This window comes from Manis pentadactyla, chromosome 6 (genome assembly GCF_030020395.1).
Source record: "Manis pentadactyla isolate mManPen7 chromosome 6, mManPen7.hap1, whole genome shotgun sequence".
In the NCBI taxonomy this organism is placed as follows: Eukaryota; Metazoa; Chordata; class Mammalia; order Pholidota; family Manidae; genus Manis; species Manis pentadactyla.
Window position 1 is genome coordinate 32,818,525 of NC_080024.1, and position 19,983 is coordinate 32,838,507.

The window sequence follows — 19,983 nt, forward strand, 5'->3', positions numbered from 1 at the left end:
TCCTCACAGACAATTAATAGCATGCAACCTATGAAATATTACATACATTAAAAGTCTCCAATTACTGTAGGCCTGGCCCATCATTACATTGTGTCCTTCCAAGACAATATGTAGAATTCAAAACTGTACAAAAATTTTAAATATGCAGAAAATCCAACACATGTTGTTTTTAAAACAAAAAAAACCCTACACACACATTAGAACTAAATAATGTAGAAAAAAATTGGCTGATCCACGGACACCCTGTGGCACATCTTCAGTATGAAGGAATCACCAGTGTCTTCTGCACTCCCCAGTCTGGCAGGGCTTCAACAGGAAGGCTGACCAACCACCAACTTTTTGCGTGGTTGTCTTCTCTGCTTCTGGACATGTAAGTTGTGGGAATTGTTTGTTGGGTTTCAAAATACCCTCTGCCTTATTAATGCACTAAGCTATTTAAATAAATAATTGGAACTTTTCATTTCAAAGCAGTTTTCCCAGCTATACACCAACACCAAGAAGAGTTTAGCCTACCCAAGTATAGTCTTGGTTGGGTCCATAATGAAGCTAAAGGCTCAGAGGACATTCAGCGCCATGCCTTTGAAGGAAAACCGACTAAAGGATGCCCAGATGACCCAACAGAGCACGGTGTGGGAAGCACCTTGGGGGCAAGTTAATGAAAGCTAAGCTCAAAGTGTCGGAGAAATCTCAAAGCAAAACAGCTAACTTGCAACATGTGAGGGGAAAACCTGCAATTTTAAAACAAAAGAAGTCAAGGGAATCTCTGAATGTCAGTCAAACAGTGATGAAGATTTGTGCTAAGATGAGATTCACAAGTGGAATATTAACCTCTGTCTACACCATAATTCCCTCACACACAACTACATTCGTTCATTTTTCAAATCAAGTTCTGTCTGCACTGTCAGTCATGTTCAAGGCCTACATTTGAAATATAGGCAGCTATTACCTCTCCCTTTTCACCCAACACAGGGAATTTACCTGGCAAAGCTCTCTTCTGGCCCAATCAATGGTGCTGGGAACCCGCAACAGCTCTGGGCCCACGAACAGGCTGACCACCACAGTATTCACCTGCTGAGCAGCAAGCCTGCCTGAATTTTTTCAGTTCTCTTATACTGATTACAGAAGTGGTGATTAAAGCCATCTGCCTTACAAACTCCACTAAATTGGAAGCTGTAATTGTCCAAATGGGGAAAAAATTACTTTATCATTGTTTCTCTCAAAGTTATATTAATTTTTATGCATGTAAAGGTAAGTATGTGGCTTTATAATATGACTTATCCTGCTATTCTTAGTCTGAGACGTAACATTCAGATTCTAAGAGCAGCTACTTCAAAGGCCAATTACACAAAAAGAGAGTATTTATTTACCTTTTCTAGAATTAAGTGAGTAAAACAACTCAGCAATAGCTAACAACACTGGCCATTAACAATGTTCCAACAGCCCAGTAGCAAGACTTTTATTCCCAGTGACTGTCAGGAGACTTGAAAATAACTGCTATTTTGAAATAAAGATTAATATTCTTCTACATAGTGAAAGAAAAGAGTTGGTCTGATGTCTCCAAGATCCTGCTCCTCAAAACTGTGCCTAATGCATCAGCTGAGGATGCCACCTGAGCAGAACACGTCTACAGCTAACTCTCCAGAACCCCGGGAACCTCGTATCTAGCTTCACATTGCCTACCTCAGCATCAGAGCACCTGAGCCACTCACCACACCTCACACACCCAGGCACACTGGCCATTAGCAGCAAGGCGATCGCATGCAGCAGGAGCACATTAAAGTCAAACTAGCAATTGTTAACCACCCTCAGGATGTTTGGAGACTCGTTCCATCACCCTCCTCATCTACAAACTGAGAAACATGAAGGGATGCAAGTCAGCTTGGTACACTCAAGTGCTGAGGGAATGCAGAACTTAACAGTGCTAAAGAAGAAATAAGCCATCTGAAATTATAAAAATGGTTAAGTATGGTATTTAAATATTGGTTACCTTCTCATACAAGTGGGAAAAAAAATGTGAAGCTAGGCCACAAGGCTGACCCTTTAGCACAGGCACCAGAGACCACCCAATTCTGCAGGAGAAATCTCAAGGGTGCACAGTATTCCTGAGAAAGATCCCAGATCTTTTCCTGAATCAGTCTTAACCAGATGTTTTATGGGATTATGCTGTCATACCTCTGACATACTCAGAAATGGCCACTTTATTTCAATCCAAACAGCTCAATATAGCACAAATGATGGCAGAAAGATCCATGTGTTCAGACTCAGCTTGCTTTTTTGTTTTTATATGTGGGGGTAAATTAAAAAAACATAAGTAGTTTTTGTCATTTGTATCCTTCATTAGTTTCCCTGGAAGGGAATCCACAGGGCCTTTGATAATCTGGGAAGACCTGACTATCCCCGTGAGGGAAACAGCCCTGCTGAGCTTTACTCAGAATAATGCATGATCGACTCAACATAATTCCCTGGGAAGAGCCCAGTCACTCCATTCATAACGCCCTCATACCAACCATCGTCATTCTTCTTGATGACATAAATAATGGCTCCTTCCTGAAAGGACAGCTCATCTTCCTTGTCTTTTGTATAATCATAAATTGCAACAACTAGAGGGGAAAGAAACAGGATGTGAAAAAGAATGACATTTCTAGAAAGACAGAACCACATACCCACCTTTCCCAACTGCAACACTTCGAACACAGAGACTTTCAGACCAAAAAACCTTTCTTTTATAATACCTAGTCCTGCACAATGAATCCCATCTTAAGAAAACCAGGGTCAAAACAGTATAAACGGCCAAAAATAACCTTTAGTCAAACTTGTTTCAACAGCCTATGAGAAAAAAATACGTCACTGAAGAGAGAGAGAGAGAATCTCAGAATCAGGAAAGGAGGCTATTTCTCCAGCTGAGCTTATGTTGAAGCAACATATTATGTAAAAAGGATTATACTAGTGATATGCGCTGTGAGATGCCAAGTGAGGAAATGAGACAAAGGGACCAGTGGATTTACGGGCCACTTCTCACACCTTCTAGAGCCTGTACCTGGTCACAGGCTAGAAGAGTAGTTGGACTCCCACAGTCATAGGTGTGAATCATGGGAATCTAGACACTTCCAAAACGCATGCTGGATATGCCACCAACTCAGCATATCCACAGTAACAAACGAGTGTTTAAAAACTAAGATACCTGTAAGTTTCATGATTTTCAATGCTTAAGTAACTTGGTAACTTTCAATGATATCTGGGACAATCACTGTTTCCTAAGTGTTATATCTACCTCAGCAGTTTAGTTAAATTGGGATACCCTATAACTTGCTCCAATCTACTTGGGGAACTATCTTTTTTATAAGATATCCTCTATACCTTTATTACACCACTCAGGACTTCACTCATTAGCTCCATCTATCTGTCATTCTGAGAAGCACATACTGACTTTGTTGGTTTCTCATGCAACCTTAATCCTCACATAAATAAATAAGAGACAAAAACTATAATGGAGGCTTTACCTTGATAGAGTGCAACCTGACCTAGTTATTTTGTGTTCCTGGCCTGCTTTACTAAAAAATGATTAAATGATTTTCTGAAACTCTGAATATTTGCCATGACGGTGATCTACCAAGGATGTCAGAAAATCCTTTAGAGAAGCCTAGGAGAGTTTAGTGTGTATTTCTCAAAACAGAACCAGACAACTAAACACAAATATAATTAAATGACATACAAGTTTAACTGCAAATGTAAGAACACAAGATGTCGTATATTTAGTATTTCTAATCAACTTAATTTTTTTAGCTTTTTTTTTAATTGACAATATTCTTGATGCTTATAAAAATGAAAAAATCAACAACTGAAAAGTAATTCAGGGGAGAATATCCCCAAGTCCTGTTAATTCTACCTCCTGAATCTCTCAAATCCGAACACATTCTCCACCATCACAGTCACCGCCCTGGTCAGTGTACCAGCCTTTAAGCTGGAATCCACATAATCACCAGAAATTTTCTAAACAGTATGAATGACTAGATGATTTTACAGGGACTCCTAGATTCTCAGTTTTCAAACTCTGCTTTGTAATACTGATCTGCTTGAGATCCCTTTAGTCAGGCATCAGTCAAAAAAATTCTCATTTCCTGTTTATCCTTTTCCTACTTAACAGATGTACAGTGGTAGACTGTCACCTTGAAGTACAAAACACTTCTGGATGTCAAAGGGAGAATTCAGAATACTAGGTGTGGTGTTAAGAAACAGAATTACTCCACTGACCAACTCAAGCTTTTTCCAAGTTGCTCCCATTCCTTTGCTTTTAACAAAATTTAAGAAATTTTATAATGGAGGTATCTTAGCTGACACATTATAAAACATGATTTCTGAAGATAGAATATTATTTGACTTTTGACAAGTAATTCCAAATAAGTTTTAAAAAATTGAATGACAGGGCCAGATGAAAAATACTCCCATTTGCATCTACTTATTCACGTGAACAAGATTTTTACACCACTGCCTCAGTTGAGACTCTCATCTCTTCCTTAGAAAGGCATCCAACCTGGTCTTCCCAACTCCTCCCTTTCTTCCTTTCTAATGCACTCTACACTATTATCAGGTACCTTAGGAAAAAAATTAAGCAAGTTAAAATATAAGTTCATGGGAACTTATCACTAACCTGCTAAAAATCTACAATTTCTACCATCAGATTTTTAAAAAAAGAAAAAGAAAAGCAAATGCTTCCGCCTGGTACTCAAGGCCTCCCACCCCCAGTTAGAACTGACAACGCTTCCTGCACTCATATCCCATCCAGTCTCCCTCCAACCCCATGTTCTCATGGACAGACACACTCACCAGGCCTCAAACAGCCACGTGCTTTCACTCAGGGTTCCCTCGGCCTGCATGGTCCTTTCTCTCTCCTCTTTGCCTGAGAAAATCCTACTCATCATTCAAGGCACATCACAAATGTCATGTCCTCTAAAAAGCTTTCTGGAATCCCCAAGAACTGATGGCACTATTCATTTTTTAATAATCATAAATAGAGCATCCATGCTGATTTTCAGAGACAGGAAGAGCAAAATGACAGGAGATTGTCAGTTTTGCAATCACAGAAATGTTATAAATTATCACATGTTGTTTTTTAGTTCTACCAAGAAGTTATGTCATTGAGCAGGCAGGACACAAGAATAGGTGGCTTGGTAGAAGGAAGGGACATAAAATGGGCACTGACAAGTAAGTCAAGTGTGCCAGGAAGAATTAATCAGTAATAGGAATAACCAAGCCTCAATCCCAGGTCTGCCAGAGCTCAAGCTTTAGGACCATGGTTAAGGTTCTGGAGTTACACCACCTATTTCAAATCCCAGGTACCACTTGGTTTACAGAACAAACTTTCTAAGCTGCTTTTTACTCAACTGTATTATGGGAATAGTAAGTGTTAACACCTCAAAACATTGTTACATTAAACATATAATACACAGCCCAGGGCCTTGTATAAGGTAAACAGTCTATATAAATGTTAGCTTATTCTATTATCATTATAATCATTATGATACACTGTCTTTTCTGTAACACTTAACATTTTGTTATATAGTCTATAACATAAATTATTTTTGAACTTCAATTTCCTGGTTTGTAAAATGGGGAGATTAATTGCCTTACAGATGTAATAGGTCTTGCGTTATACCAGGCACATAATAAACACATGAAAATATCTGTTCTCTATCCAAATTAAATCAAGACACTGACACACACAGTCACCCTCACCTGGCTAGTATAGGCAGTAATCAAGGGTGAAGATAAATGTTCTCCTACTGCAGTGGTTCTCAACCTTGGAATTATCTGAGGAATTTAAAAAATTCTGATGCCTGGGTCCCACACAGATTCTGATTTAGTAAGTCTGAAGGGTCAGCCATACCAAATGTTCCCTAGGTGACTAATAATAGGCAGGATTGAGAACCAGATTCTAAGGTCTTAGTAGCAAAATGAGTCATTAGGCAAAAGCCTTAACATTATGCACAACAAAAAAGCAATCATAAGCTGAACACAGTTATTTTGCTTTTGTTTTGCTAGAAAGGATAAAGAAGAGTTTATTTACTCTTCATGTTTGAATAGATTTAACTTAGAGAAACCAAACTTCGAAAAACATCTTAGGGAACATCTCAGGCATGTTCTTCTAAATTTTAAAGCATTACTTGAACTAAAAACAAACTTACTTTCCTCTCTTACAAAACTCCCCAGATTTTCAACACATTCACTGAAGAGTACATTTTTAGGAAGCGAAACTTTCCATTGTGCTTTTTCTCTTAAGGAATAACTGAGCTGGTTTTTCAAAGCTTAAAACTGTCATCCCTTTAGGACAGTGGGCAAGTCAGCTAGGGAGTTTGTAAAGTATGTCAATGGCCAAGACCACATCCTAGTGTAGTACCATAGGCTCACTTTTTTCTCCTTAAAAACAATTCTGTTAAGGTGTTATTTAGACATTTAGACACAAACACACCAGACCAGTTAATATAGAGTTCCAAGAGTTTAGACAACTATACCTTCCTGTACTGGGCCCTGGAAACTGATCTAGATTCCTTTTAGATGGAATCATAGTCTTCTATGGAATTATGAGTCTTCTGTGTCTGAATTCTTTTGTTAGTATAATGCTTGAAATTCATCCCTATAGCTGCTTATATTGGTAGTTTGTTCCTTCTAGTTGCTGAGCAGTGTTCCATTGAATATGGGTGACTTTCCCACAATCAGTTTATCTACTCACCAGCTGTAAGACATTTGGGTTATTTCCAAGTTTTGGCAATTATGAAGGAAGCAGCTATAAACATCAAGTTCAAGTCTTTGTGTGAACATACAAATTCATTCCTCTTAAATAAATGCAAAGAAGGGACTGCCTTCAGCTGGGAGGTGTACATCTAATTTCTAAGAAACTGTATGTTTCCCAAAGTGGCTGAAACATCTACATTCTTACCAGCAATGCATAAGAGCTCCAATTCCACCACACTTTATCCAACACTTGGCATTGTCAGTGTTTTTAATCGTAGCCATTCCAGCTGGTGCACGGTGGTACTTAGTTTGGTTCACTATGGTTTTAATTTGCATTTCCCTAATGACTAATGATGTTGAGCATCTTTCCAGAAGCTTATTTGCAATTAATGTATCTATTTTCTGAAGTGTGTTCAAACGTTTTTTCTGTAAATTATTTGTCTCCTTAAACTGAGTTGTTTTTGCAAATATTCTCAGTATAGGCTTGCTTTGTCATTTTCTTTACAGCATCTTTGAAGAAGAAAAATTCAATGAAAGTGAATTTCTCAATTTTCTCTTTTAAGCTTCATGTTTTTATGTGATCTCTACAAAAATCCTTTCCTAACCTCACTACACAAAGATTTTCTACTATGTTTTCCTCCATAAGTTTTATAGTTTAGGTTTCATGTTCAGGTCTAAAATACATTCATTTTTGTGTATGGTGAGGTAAGGGTAGAAGTTCATGTTCTAGATATGGATATCCAACTGTTTCAGCAGTATTTCTTGAAAACACTATCCTTTCCCCTTTGAATTACCTTGGCACCTTGATCAAACAATATGTGTGGATCTTTATCTGGATTCTATATTCTATTCCACTGATTTATATTTCTACATTTACAACAGCACCACACTGTCCTGAATACTGTACTTTACACTAGGACTCTAAAATCAGGTAGTTTACATCCTCCAACATTAATATTAGTCTTCTTTTCAAAACTGTCTTGACTATATACTAGGTCTTTGCATTTCCACATAACTGTTAGAATCCCCTTGTCAATTTATATAAGAATAACTACTAAAATTTTTATTGGGATTGTATTCCATTTATAGATCAATTTGAGGAAAACTGGTCTTTTAACAATTATCAAAGACCATAATATAGCTATCAATTTATTTAAGGTCTTTATTAATTTTTGTGAATGTTTTAGTTTCTACCCTAGCATATATCTTAACTTTATCCCTAAGCATTTCATATTTATGTTATTACAAAAGGTATTGTTTTGTAAATTTCAATCTCCAATTGTTCGTTGCTCATATATGAAAACCCCATTAATTTCGCATACTGACTTTGTAACCTACAATCTTTCTAAGCTTGCTTTTTAGTTCTACCAGCTTTTCTATAGATTCCTCAGGATGTTCAACAGTCATACCGTCTGTAAAAGATGATTATTTGGTATTGTCCCTAGTGTCTGTTGCTCTGTTTTTGGTTTTTCTCCACGCCTCATTTTGGATAATTTCTATTGTCATGTTGTCAAAGTTGCTGATCTTCTGAAGTATCACCATATACAGAATATATATATATATTCTACTTCTCTCTCATGTCCATGTTTTCCTTTACCTTCTTGGACATATGTGGCACTTTAAAGCACCCTTGTCTGGTTCCATCATTTGGGCCATTTCTCAGTCTGTTTCTATTGACTGACTTTTCTTTTGGTTATATTTTTCTGATTTTATACATGCCTTGTAATTTTTTATTAAATGCTGTATGCTGGACACTGAATCTTACTTTTAGGTGCACTGGATTTTGTTAACTCCTTTGAACAGTGTTGGATTTTGTCTTGGAGTTCAATTAAGTTACTTGAAATCAGGTGGACATTTTCAAGGTTTACATTTAAGTGCTGCTGAAGCAGTCTAGAACAACCATTAGTCTAGGGCTAATTTGGCCCCCTACTAAAGGGACACACTTTCGAGGTCTCTCTCAGTGCCTTGTGTATTACAAAGTCTTTCTACTCTGGCTGGTTTAGGAATATGAGCTATCTCCAGGTGTGTTATTTCCAAGAATTTTTCTGCCTACTTTCTTCTCATTCTTTCTCCAAGCACAGGCAGTTTCTTCACAGGCATGTACAGACCAGTCCTCCAAGACTCGAGGGGGCCCTTCTGCAGATCTCCAGACCTCTGTCCTCTGTCTTTGTGTAGCCTTCCTCTTCTCCATGGCCTCCCAAAACTCTGACCTCTATCCTCTCTACACAGTGAGACCTCCGAGCTCTGTTTCAGTTCCACTGCCTTGCACTGTGGCCTGGAAACTGCCTCTGGGTAGCAAGCTAGGACAATCAAAGGCTCATCCTTGTCTGAGTTCCTTCTCTCAGAGATCAAAGTCCTCCAATGTCTGAAACCATTACTTTTAATATTTTTTTCTGGATTCATTTCTATTTTAGGAGGGTGGGTAAATCTGATTACTACCTGTATCTTGGTCAGAAGTGGAAATACAATATTTGTTAATACGAGCTCCCTAGGAGATTCTAAAGTGTGGTTAGTTTTGAAACCCAGTGAGTTAGCAGCTTTGATTTCCTTAGCAGAAAATTTCTTTCAAGATAGCACACATTTTTTTTTTTCTGAGCTGCTTAGTCTTGATGAGATTTGGAAGCTTAATGAGATTTATGTCCCAACAGTACAATGTCAAGGTTAGCTAATATATCCAGAGAAACTTCACTAAAAGAAATGTCCAATACTACTTTGCAAAAGAAACTGAGAAACCACTATTCTCTGGAAGAAAGTTTCATATGGAGATACTTCTGAAGTATCTGATATAAGATATCACAAAAGAATGCTTTAAAGCATGGGGGTAGAGTCAGGATAACTATTTGGAAAAATCATCCTCTTCCTGAGGCATTCCAGAAAAACCCTGTCTTTTTAAATTTTTGTCTTTTAGAAACCATTCATAAAAAGCATGCTCAATAGGCACAATAAATATATAACCATCAATAAAAAATCAAATAGCCATAGAATTTCACTAGCATGACTTTCAAAATCATGAACCAAAATCATAAATTAGTAAGAACACACAGGTTATATAAGCAAAACTTTACTTATCAATGAAAAATAAATAAGATTCTCTTCAGTACCAGTAAATTCCACTTCTACACAGAGGTTTCTCCCACCCACCGCAGACATCCCTCTGAAACTTACCCTTTTCCAAGTAAGACCTTGGAGCCCAGGGTGGGTCCTCTTCAGCATAAGGGTCACTATACTCAACCACAGCTGCTTCCTCCTCTTCATAGTCTTCTGGGGGCGGAGGTGGGGGCGGGGATTCATCAAAGACAGGTTCCTCCGTGGGGGGTGGAGGAGGGGGGGTATCTGAAACTAAGAATGCATCAAGCTGATAGCAAAACTACACATTATGCTAAGTTCAATATTTTCTATCTAAGCTTCTATGTTCATGGAATATAAACCTAGACTTGAAAATAATAATCTTTCAAAAAATGAGTGGGTAGGAGCAGTCTCCCCACCAAGTATAATGTCCCAAATATCCAAGCACAATTTTCTCCTTCTTTTGGGTTGGTGCTGATGGATGTTGAATAAAGTGTAGCCGAAATAATTATTATTAACTGAGCCTCTGGAACCAATACATAATCTCCTTTTTCAAAGAAGGAGGTAAGTACAATACAATGTGGCTTTACATTATATCCAAGGAAGTGTGGTTAGCAGAACTATATAATTTGGACATTTCACCATATTTAATTTGTAATAAACTAGAATGAGTCCACTGAACAGTCTAACTTTAGTAATTTGCTTAGTAGTTTTAATTTGATAATAACCTAAAAAAATGAATTTTTAAAAAATACCACTTTACCAATTAGTGGGGCAGAAGTCACAAATTACTGTGGGTAACTTGATTCATGAAGATGTTCATTATTTTTTATGTGTGTATGTATGTGCACACACACACATACACACACACAGAACTTCAACTAATACAGACTAACATTACAATCCAGAATTTCTTAAGGCTAAACATTGAGAATGACTTAAAATATTTTAAATGTCTCTTACAGAGATCTGTTTCCACAGCTCAGGTATCAGCATACAGTAGTGTCAGAAAGATTATCTCCAAATTCAGAGGACTCAAAGCTTTCAAAATGCTAGATACATACTTAGCACAGCTCAACAAAATTAACTGAATAAAGCTGCATTTAACAGCTGCCCAATTTTAATGAGCACTCATGCTTATTTATAAGGTACTGTTTCTGTGAAATTCTCCAAGCAATCCTGTTTATTTTCTGTTTTTGATCTAAGCCTACTGATGGAATCACATGGATTTTGGAAGACTGCCCCTGCCTGGTGAGCATGAGCCGCATCAACACCATAACTGCCCTCCCCCCCGCCTTCTTCCACCTGCTGTGACCCTCTGTACTTACCACTTTATCTACCTCATGCATCTGAAAACCTTACTCATTAAAAGTAAGTATTTTAGCCCTAATGGGATTTTTAAATAAAAGACATAGATATATGCTTTTAGCATATAATTTATAACAAATTACATATAGTTGGGGAAGAATCAACAGTATATCTTATTTGCATTTATAAGATAAAGAGATTGACTTTAAACAATTGCACAAAAACACAGATCCAAAGAACTTTGTCTTTCAAAACTATCACCTTGAGAAATTACACTAGAAAATTACTCAAGATGCTGCCATTGCTCATTTTTACCTTTTCTTCTAATGGCCTCAGAGTTGGTTTAAAGACTAACATAAGCTACCATTTCTTTACTTAAAATGTTCCAATTACTCAGCTAGCACTTTGCACTATGGTATTTCATTTAATCTTTACCTTGGGAGGTGGTGTTTTTAATGTTCATTTTTTGGACGTGGAAACTGGCTTTCCAACATTAAGTGGTTTTACAGCAAGTAAGAGGATGAGCAGGAATTTGAACTCCAATGCCTGTTATCTTAAAAACTACACTACTATGGTATGAGTACAATTCAGTAACTTTAAAGTCACGTTTCATTATTACTCATTCAGCAAACATCAGCTGAAAGCCTCCTACGGCTAGCTACTATGCTCAGTGCAGGCAACAGAGCAGTGGGCAAAAGTCACGGAGACGTGGACAACTAAACTTTCATTTATAAGTAAGCACAGTAAGTGCTGTAAGTCATTACGGGAAACAAGGCAGCAGACCAAACCTCTTACGTGAGTCAGGAAAGGCTTCCTAAAACCTGAAGGGTGAGTAAGAGTTAATGGCCAGAGGAGAGGATGGGATCAGGGTGGATATTTAGTGTCAGATGCAAAGACGAAACAAAAACAGATACACAGGTACGGAAGCAGGAACCCTACAAAGAACTGACTGAAATTCAGTAAAAAGAGGCATGGCATGAAGAAACAGAAGAGGACTAAGCCAGAAGGGCCTGGCAACACTCTGAGCTCTATCCACAGAGACTTGGGGAGTGACAGAAGGATTTTAAGACAAATATCAGGACCACAGCTGCACTACTTAGAGCTCCAAAAAATGCCAGACTTCTTCAATAGCAAACTTAACCCAGTGTCTGTTACCACAGAGTATCTTCAAAATAATGTACTTGAAAGCTATGAAGGTAATTCCAAAAGACAGGTATGTATCTTTCTAAGGTGAATGCTTTGAAGAGGACAACATTCATTTGAATGTATAAATCCTGCTATATCTGTAAAATCAGCCACAGCTCACCTCACAAAGTTTCTTATTTTTATAAAGTTCGTAGGTGAGAAATATATATAACTATGGAACGAAATGAAAAAAGACTATACCAAAAGGTAATCACACTGTGGTAAGCACTGGAGGTGCTCATGGGATACCTTCCAATAAACAGAAGTAAAATCAACTCTTTTCACAGATTAGCAAATGGAGGTGCAAAGGCACCTGAAAGAGACCATGAGCCCTCAGCCATTAAGACTGGATTATTACCAGGTAAAATACCACAAAGAAAGGTGGGCGTAATTACTCTGGAAGCACAGAAAAGGAGTGACTGAAAGTATCTACAATGCTGTGCGTCCCATTGCCTTTCTCCAATGCCTTTCTAAGTGCTGGGGAAACAGCCAGTGAACAAATAAAAGCAAAACTCCTGCTCTCATAGAGCTTACATTCTCAAGTAGTGGCAGTGCCCATTCCCAAAGGAGCAGGAACCCTAAGCAAAAGAGTGTAAATATTTCTATTCCACTGGAGAGGCCATCCCTGTTATGAGATGCATACACCGGGCTACTCCAGCCTGGTGGCATTAAACCTGTCATTAGTGTGAGTCCCCTAGTCAGGTTCCATGTCCGTCATACACACTTAGGACTGTGATGTGGCTCCTCAAGCAGACTGCTCACAAGAGAATTCTACCACACAGATCATGTTCACTGGTCTCTGTAACCAGCCTCACTGAATGTTGATACAGCCCTTCTGTTTTATAGACATCAGTCTCCTGAGTTTCCCCAATGCTTCCCTAGGAGAAAACTCAACTGGTAAGATTAGTTATCTGGTCCTGCATGGCTGAGCACCGGACCACAGGCCACCATAAATTCAGGCCAGCCTGAATAAATACATAAATACAGCATGGCCCTTTTTACACCTGGAATCGTAGGGCTCAACGGAGAGTCTCAGGCCAGCCACAAAACCCTAAAACTCCAGTGACAGGAAACTAGACTACCATGGTCTGAGCAATCGGAGAAAAAGATGCAATACCTGGTGGCTAAAGAACATCTCTTCAGTCAGATATAATCTTTCTTTTCTTATATGTGTCTTATTTTATATCTGTTTTTATCTTCACTACCAGATTTTAAATTGTCTGAAAGGGAACTTCTTCTTATTTTATCATCCGCCCTAGCTACTCTCAGAGTGACTTGTTCATAATATTCAAATATGTGAAGTATCAGCAAGTGAATGACTGTGCAGCCAATCATATACAAATGACATTTTATGCCTATAATCTGATCTCCAGCATAAAGAAGACACAAACTTACTATTTTCTTGGACTCTGGCCACAAATCCCATTAAAGGTAACTGAGGAGTTACCTGTAGGATGGAGGGAGGAGGAGGAGCCAGAGATACTGCAAAAACAAAAGAGGTGCAGGGGACAAGGGGTGAGGGCACGTTCCACTCAAAGGGAAGGACGATAAAACAAGCATATAAGGACGGGAAGCACTGTGCACAGACATTTTATAAGCTATCTTAGTGATCCTCTTTTGAGGGATAATTCAATAACATATGAAACAAAGTATTAGGGGAGTTTTAAGGAAGTTTTAAAAATTTACAGCAGGAAGCATTTATCATATACAAATCTATTCTAACATATAATTGCAAAATGTCTTGTCATATCAACATGTCTTCTCTAAGAAATAACTTTTTCAAATTACCAAGAATAATTTGGTTTTCTGAATTTTACCTTGAAGGTTATAAGTTTAAATGTTCATCAATTCAAAAGAACAAACATTACACCCCGACATTCTAAATTTATCCTTTTATTACTTCATTAACAGGCAAATTAATCGGTTCTTCACTCATAATTTAAACAAGTACTTACTGACTTCCTCCTAAGTGGCAAGCACTCTGCTAGGAGACCAATATCAAAACCATTCTCTGAGAGTCAGGTCTGTGTCATTATAAGTTTTCAGAATCCCAATTCATACCATCTGCTCCAGCAGGAACATTTTCCCCTTGACCCTACAGAAAAATGCTGGCCTCATTCAAATGATTCTCCTTTCCTCCCCAAGGTCTTTCCCTCTTTGTCAAACACCTGGTACAGTGCCTAGCAACAAATACTTCATGGATGTTAAATATACAAAGAAGCAGGTATGTGCCAAATGATTGGCCAGGATTCATTCTACAGTTAGTTTCCTTCAGAATGGGTATAACATATGATTTTAATCTTCTTATAAAAAGAGAGCGTCCTTTATTAGCTCCAAATTATAGTTACAATGAATAAAACTAAATAGATGAATAAATCACTGCCCTCGAATCACATTCTAGTTAAGAAGAGAAGAGAAAATAATAACCATAACCCAGCAATACTTGGAGCAATTCCCTGGAGGAGGTGGTGGTGGTGTGGTAGAGGAGGTTGGTGTGATGGTGATAAGGGAAGAGGGGGCACAGGGCAGGGTGGGCGCAAGTGAGAAAGGCCACACACAAATGATCTCTGAGCAAGTACTTGGTCAATACTCGAGAAGAAAACGAGTCTGACAAGCAGACAAGGATTGAGAAAGACAAGCTGAGAACCAAGGGAGGGCAAAGGCTTAGATGTATAAATAGCATGACTAGTTCACAAGATGGGAAATGCTTCCATATGGCTAGCGAGATACCCCAGAGAGAAAGTACAAAAACTAGAAAAGTGAGTGGGTAGATTATGAAAAAGGGAAGGACTTACATGTTAGCTGAAAGAGTCCTTAGTGTACAAAGATTGGACTTTGAAGTCACCCAGCACCAACCTGAATTCACCATTTCCTTGCTGTTGAAACAGCAGATTAACCTCTTTGAGCCTAATCCATAAATGTTATATGAAAAACATAGTGCAACCTACTTTACAGAGTGGTTGCAAAGACTAAAAAGACAGTGTACACAGAAAGCCTGACCTAGGACCTGGCACAAAAAGATCAAGACAGTAGAAAGGAGAGAACTTACTAACAGTATGGAAAAAGAGTACTTGGTATCTAAGGATTTAGCTAGCATTTGAAGAAAAGCAACAGCTGAAGATGTTTCTTGGATTTTTAGCCTTCATAACTATGAAGGTGAAGTTGCCATTAGCCACATTAACCTACTACAGAGAAGAAAGAGGCTGGTGAATAGAAGAGCCAGGGAGAGATCATGATATGATAACTAATATATACGAAAGTGACTTAACCATACACATTGCAGGCAAATGGAAAGTCTGGGTTGAGTTTGTGAGAAAAAAACAAAAGGTACAGAACTAGTACTATCAGGAGAGAAAGAATAGCTGTGTGGTGGGTAAGTGCAGGGGAAGCATCTATACTGCACAGACAACAGCTAGGCAGATAATCCCAAAGAATATCTAGACTTAAGGGACAGAGCAGTATAACCCCAGAAACTGGTACCTTTCTTTAAAAGATAACTTTTGTTTAGGTTTTTCCCTCAAGTCACACTCTTTTGTGGTAAATCTTAAGCTGAGTGTCTGTCTCCCACTCCCAGAGGCTCAGAACAATTGCCGATCTGTTCACAACACCCTGTATAACACATATGAACAGAGAAGGTAGCAGAAACAGAACAGATAAAAAAACTGAGAGAGAGCAGCAGACAACTGGTACTAGAAAAGCAGAGACCAGATGTTCATATCAAGTAAGATAAAATGCTCCTCCTCTGTTAGCACCTATCCCAACTTGCCCTGTAACAGAAAAGCAGAATTTTCACTTCTGGTAAAAAAAAGGCATTCTGCTACTCAGCTAAAAAAAAGTGATTAGATGCTTAACTTAGAACAGTCATTTTTTTAGGTAGGTTAAATATTTTTAAAGATCAATGTTTTCTTTCTTTCCTAGCTCTGAAAGTGAAAATCTGGAACGATAGTAGTTCTAAGAAGCCCACCAACAGCCACTCCGGTAAAAACTAACCCCAGATTGTCCTTAGAATTACTTGATAACAGAACAAGTTGACTTTTTCAAAGCCAATCCAGGGCATATTAAAAACTTCAGTTCCAGATGGAGTTTATAAGAATTGCCCCAAATTCTACTTTTTTGCCTGGGGCAAAATTTTTACATAATGGTCCAAGTTAATTCAGATACAGCATTTTCTTTCTGGACCACTCCAGTGAATGGGAACATCCTACTTTAGATTTATCTTACTTAGAGTTGAGTTGAAATGAACCATTCAAGGACAATTCAAGCAGGATTTTGACATGAAGAATTGTTTGCAACATTTAGTCCCAGCCCCAAGCATCGCATGAAGAGGCAAAAGCAAGACGTCACTATCAACTTGTTTTCACTCCACTCATCAAAGAGGATTCCTCATATGACAAGATCCTTTCCCTGTAACTACGAAAAGGTCTCCAAACTTGAATTCAGTAATGTTACGCTCACAATGCGCAATGGAGAAGTTAATGTGAAGAGGTAGTGTCACCAAGTGACTGGAGTTTACAAAGAAACCTCAAGCAGAAGAGCTGAAGGAACTACAGCTTATGTGCACAATGTAAAAGACAGATGTATAAACAGTAAAAAGCTCTGGAAGCAAACCACACTTAGAGGATGAGTCTGTGATGATGAAATATACAGACTTTCCAGGCATGACCTTCCTGGTTACTTATAATCCTTTAGAGCATAATCCCTGAGGTGTACTGTTTTAAAATATCCATTCCAAAGAGTTTTGGAAAAAAATAATTCTTCTACAACTTATTTTTACAGCTTTATAAATACTGAAAAAAATCAGACAAAAGAAACACTCTGTAAGTACTACTTCCAAAACCATCAAAGAGTATCACCTTTAGAGGTCATATATCTTGGTAGCCCTTAGTTGCTTATATTTTACATTCCAGTAAGAGAAATAATTTAAGCAGTTTAAGAGTGAAATGTTTTCCAAACATGGATAGCAACTTAGAACAATGAATATTTAAAAGCAAACTGTATTTAATCATACTCAATAAAATGAGCTTTTTTATGGAAAAAATATGGTTACCAAATAATTATCAGTCTTATAGTCTCACAAGAGTTAAAAGAGATGGATCACTTTTGTTATTCTTTAGAGGTAAAAAAAAAAATCACTGTTATGCCAAGAAAAAATAGTAAATTAAGACAGTTTAAAAATACAACTTGTCTATTTTAATGATCAGGATAGAGAGTCTATTTGCTTTGGTCATCCTTAACACTTTTCAGTTGTTTTCTTGCTTTTTGTTCTCCATAAACATTCATTAACAAACCCTAAAGAGTGCTCTAAAAAGAGGACTTGAAAATAGCTTCTTGCTATGTTCTTTACTTATACTTTGCTAAAGCCCCATAACATCTGTATTCTGGAAATTTATGGTAATGCTGTAACTTAACTACCATTTAGAGAGTATGTGTTATGGCTTCTCTTTTGCAATTATCACCAACCAAATATTGCTTTTCCACTGTTTCTTTTCAGTTGTTTTTATTAACATTCAGGGGTTAAAGCCTGACATATTGCCTGTGTAAAACACCATACTCATTCACAATTTCCTCAATCTCATATAACTATATGCAGTCACCAACATTCCACTTTATGAATCAGATTAGTAGTCTTTGTTTTAAGAAAATATGACCATTAAAATGTAGGATTATCTTCTACCAAAGCACTTAAATATCACATTATTGATTCCTTACTGTCGTGGACTGCATGTTTGTGTCCCCCCAAAAATTCGTATGTTGAAATCCTAACCCCCAATGTAATGGTTTTAGGTGAGGTCACCTTTGGGAGGTGACTAGGTCATGAATATAGGGACCTCACAAATGGAATTCGTGCCCTTATAAAAGAAACCCCAGAGAGCTCTCTTTCTCTTTCTCTACCATGTGAGAATACAACAAGACAAGAGCAGTCTGCAACCTGGATGAGGGTTCCAACTGACCATGTCAGCAGCACCCTGATCTCTGACTTCTAGCTTTCAGAACTGTGAGAAATAAATTTCTGGTTCTTATAAGCCATCCAGTCTATGGTACTTTTGTTATAGCAGCCTGAACTAAGACACTTACGAAACCATGTTTATATATGTAAGTGTATATGTAAAAATGCATGTATGTAGATACACAGATATTATTTATCTTAATGGTGCTTAATGTTTATATTTAAAATAAAACTGTTAACTTAGACCTATTTGTCTGAATGACTCTCTCTGCTGCTAACAAGATGAATAATAAATTGGTGTACTCATTTTTGGGGCTGGGTTAGATTTAAGAAACAATAAGAACAATAGGAGTTTCAGTTATGCCCTGATCAAAGTGTTCCTTTCATTAATTTATTTCTGAAATAATCTCATTAGAAAACAATTATTCTGCTCCTAGGACTTGGCATTAGACACCTGGTGTTCCATATTTTAGTTCCTATGTTGTAATACCCTGTCAAACTCAAACTAAATATTGTAATAGTGCTGCAAGATTTATGTCTCACAGAAAACCTCACTGGATTTACATTCACATGAATCCCAGCCTGTCAGCTCACTTCAGAAGCATGCATCCATGTCAGGCCTCCAACTTCAAAAAATATGCTCATAAAACACAAACCTGGGATCACTTTGTTAAGTCAGGGAATTAGTTACTTGAGAAAGCACAACAAATTTTAAATAAGAAAAAACAGGGACCATTGTAAGACCAGTAGGGTTAACAAAAGGCACATAATATTCTAAAGCAAATGAAATGAAGATAATATCTAAAAGCCTTGAAACACTGGTTTGTAAAACATTAAGTCTCACAAAAAATTTTTCAAAGAACAGGTTTTGTAAAATAAAATTTTTTGTTTAGAATAAAGCACTCTGATTAATCAACTAACAAAACTATAGTAACCTTTTTTAAACAATTACCAACATCCCTGGAGGAAAAGGCAGAACTGAGTAGAGAGGACTATGGGGGGGAAAAGCTACCTAAATTGTCTCACACATTATGCAGAAGGCTCAACAATCTCAGTTTACTTCCCATGAGTGTGAAATATACTTTCACTAAAATCATTTCAGAGTAGGGTACTTTCCTACTTTAACATATACTTTCAAGTATATTAGAATAAGATTTACAATGTATTGAAATATGCATTTAAAACACATTTAAATGTGTGCTTAAATAACTGCCTTCAAATAAATTTTACCAACCAGGTTCTCACAAGACTAATATTTTGACATGTACACAGCATGAAATATCCTTGTTGTTTATCAAAGTGAGATTCACATAACATGAAGGTAACTGTTTTAATATGGACAATTCAGTGGCATTTAGTGCATTCAGAATGTTGTGTAACCACTATTTCTAGTTCCAAAATTTTTCCATCATTCCAAAGTAAAACTGTTTATCCATTAAGCAGTTCCTCCCCATCCCATCTCCACCCAGCCCCCGACAGCCACACATATGCATCCTGTTGCTAAGGCTTTCTCTTCTCTGGATATTTTGTATAAATGGAATTATACAACAACAACAAAAAAAAAGAAATATCTTTGTTGATCTGAGTATTATGCACACTTGGTCCCAAGCTGTTTCACAGGGAAGCATCTCTCAGTTCTATTATGGAACTAGCCCATTTGGACTGAAATAATTCTTTCAAAACTCTATGTAACAATAAGGAAGGGAATAAGGGCCCTAAGCAATAACTATCTAGACTTCCAGAAAGGC

The 19,983-nt window shown here is 37.5% G+C and overlaps 2 protein-coding genes across 32 annotated transcripts in view; one reads left to right on the plus strand and one right to left on the minus strand.

Annotated features, from left to right (window-relative positions):
* The window catches only part of RAPH1 (Ras association (RalGDS/AF-6) and pleckstrin homology domains 1), a 113,294-nt gene extending 94,814 nt beyond the window's left edge, over nucleotides 1–18,480 (plus strand). Inside the window, exons 17-20 of the transcript XR_005033159.2 lie at nucleotides 11,002–11,166; nucleotides 12,576–12,649; nucleotides 14,434–14,512; nucleotides 16,207–18,480. The gene's annotated coding sequence lies outside the window, so the exon portion shown is untranslated. The remainder of the gene's footprint in view (nucleotides 1–11,001; nucleotides 11,167–12,575; nucleotides 12,650–14,433; nucleotides 14,513–16,206) is intronic.
* Nucleotides 1–19,983, minus strand: part of ABI2 (abl interactor 2) — a 163,373-nt gene that overhangs the window by 48,280 nt on the left and 95,110 nt on the right. For 12 of the 31 annotated variants that reach the window (XM_036928029.2, XM_036928037.2, XM_036928031.2 and 9 more), the window contains 3 exons: nucleotides 13,684–13,770; nucleotides 9,895–10,068; nucleotides 2,179–2,600 (listed from right to left, as the gene is read on the minus strand). In XM_036928029.2, the coding sequence (XP_036783924.1) occupies nucleotides 2,425–2,600; nucleotides 9,895–10,068; nucleotides 13,684–13,770 (437 nt within the window). In that variant the 3' untranslated portion in view covers nucleotides 2,179–2,424. Of the gene's footprint in view, nucleotides 1–2,178; nucleotides 2,601–9,894; nucleotides 10,069–13,683; nucleotides 13,771–19,983 lie in introns of those variants that run through there. The other 19 variants (XM_036928038.2, XM_036928040.2, XM_036928027.2 and 16 more) reach the window with 4 other exon arrangements.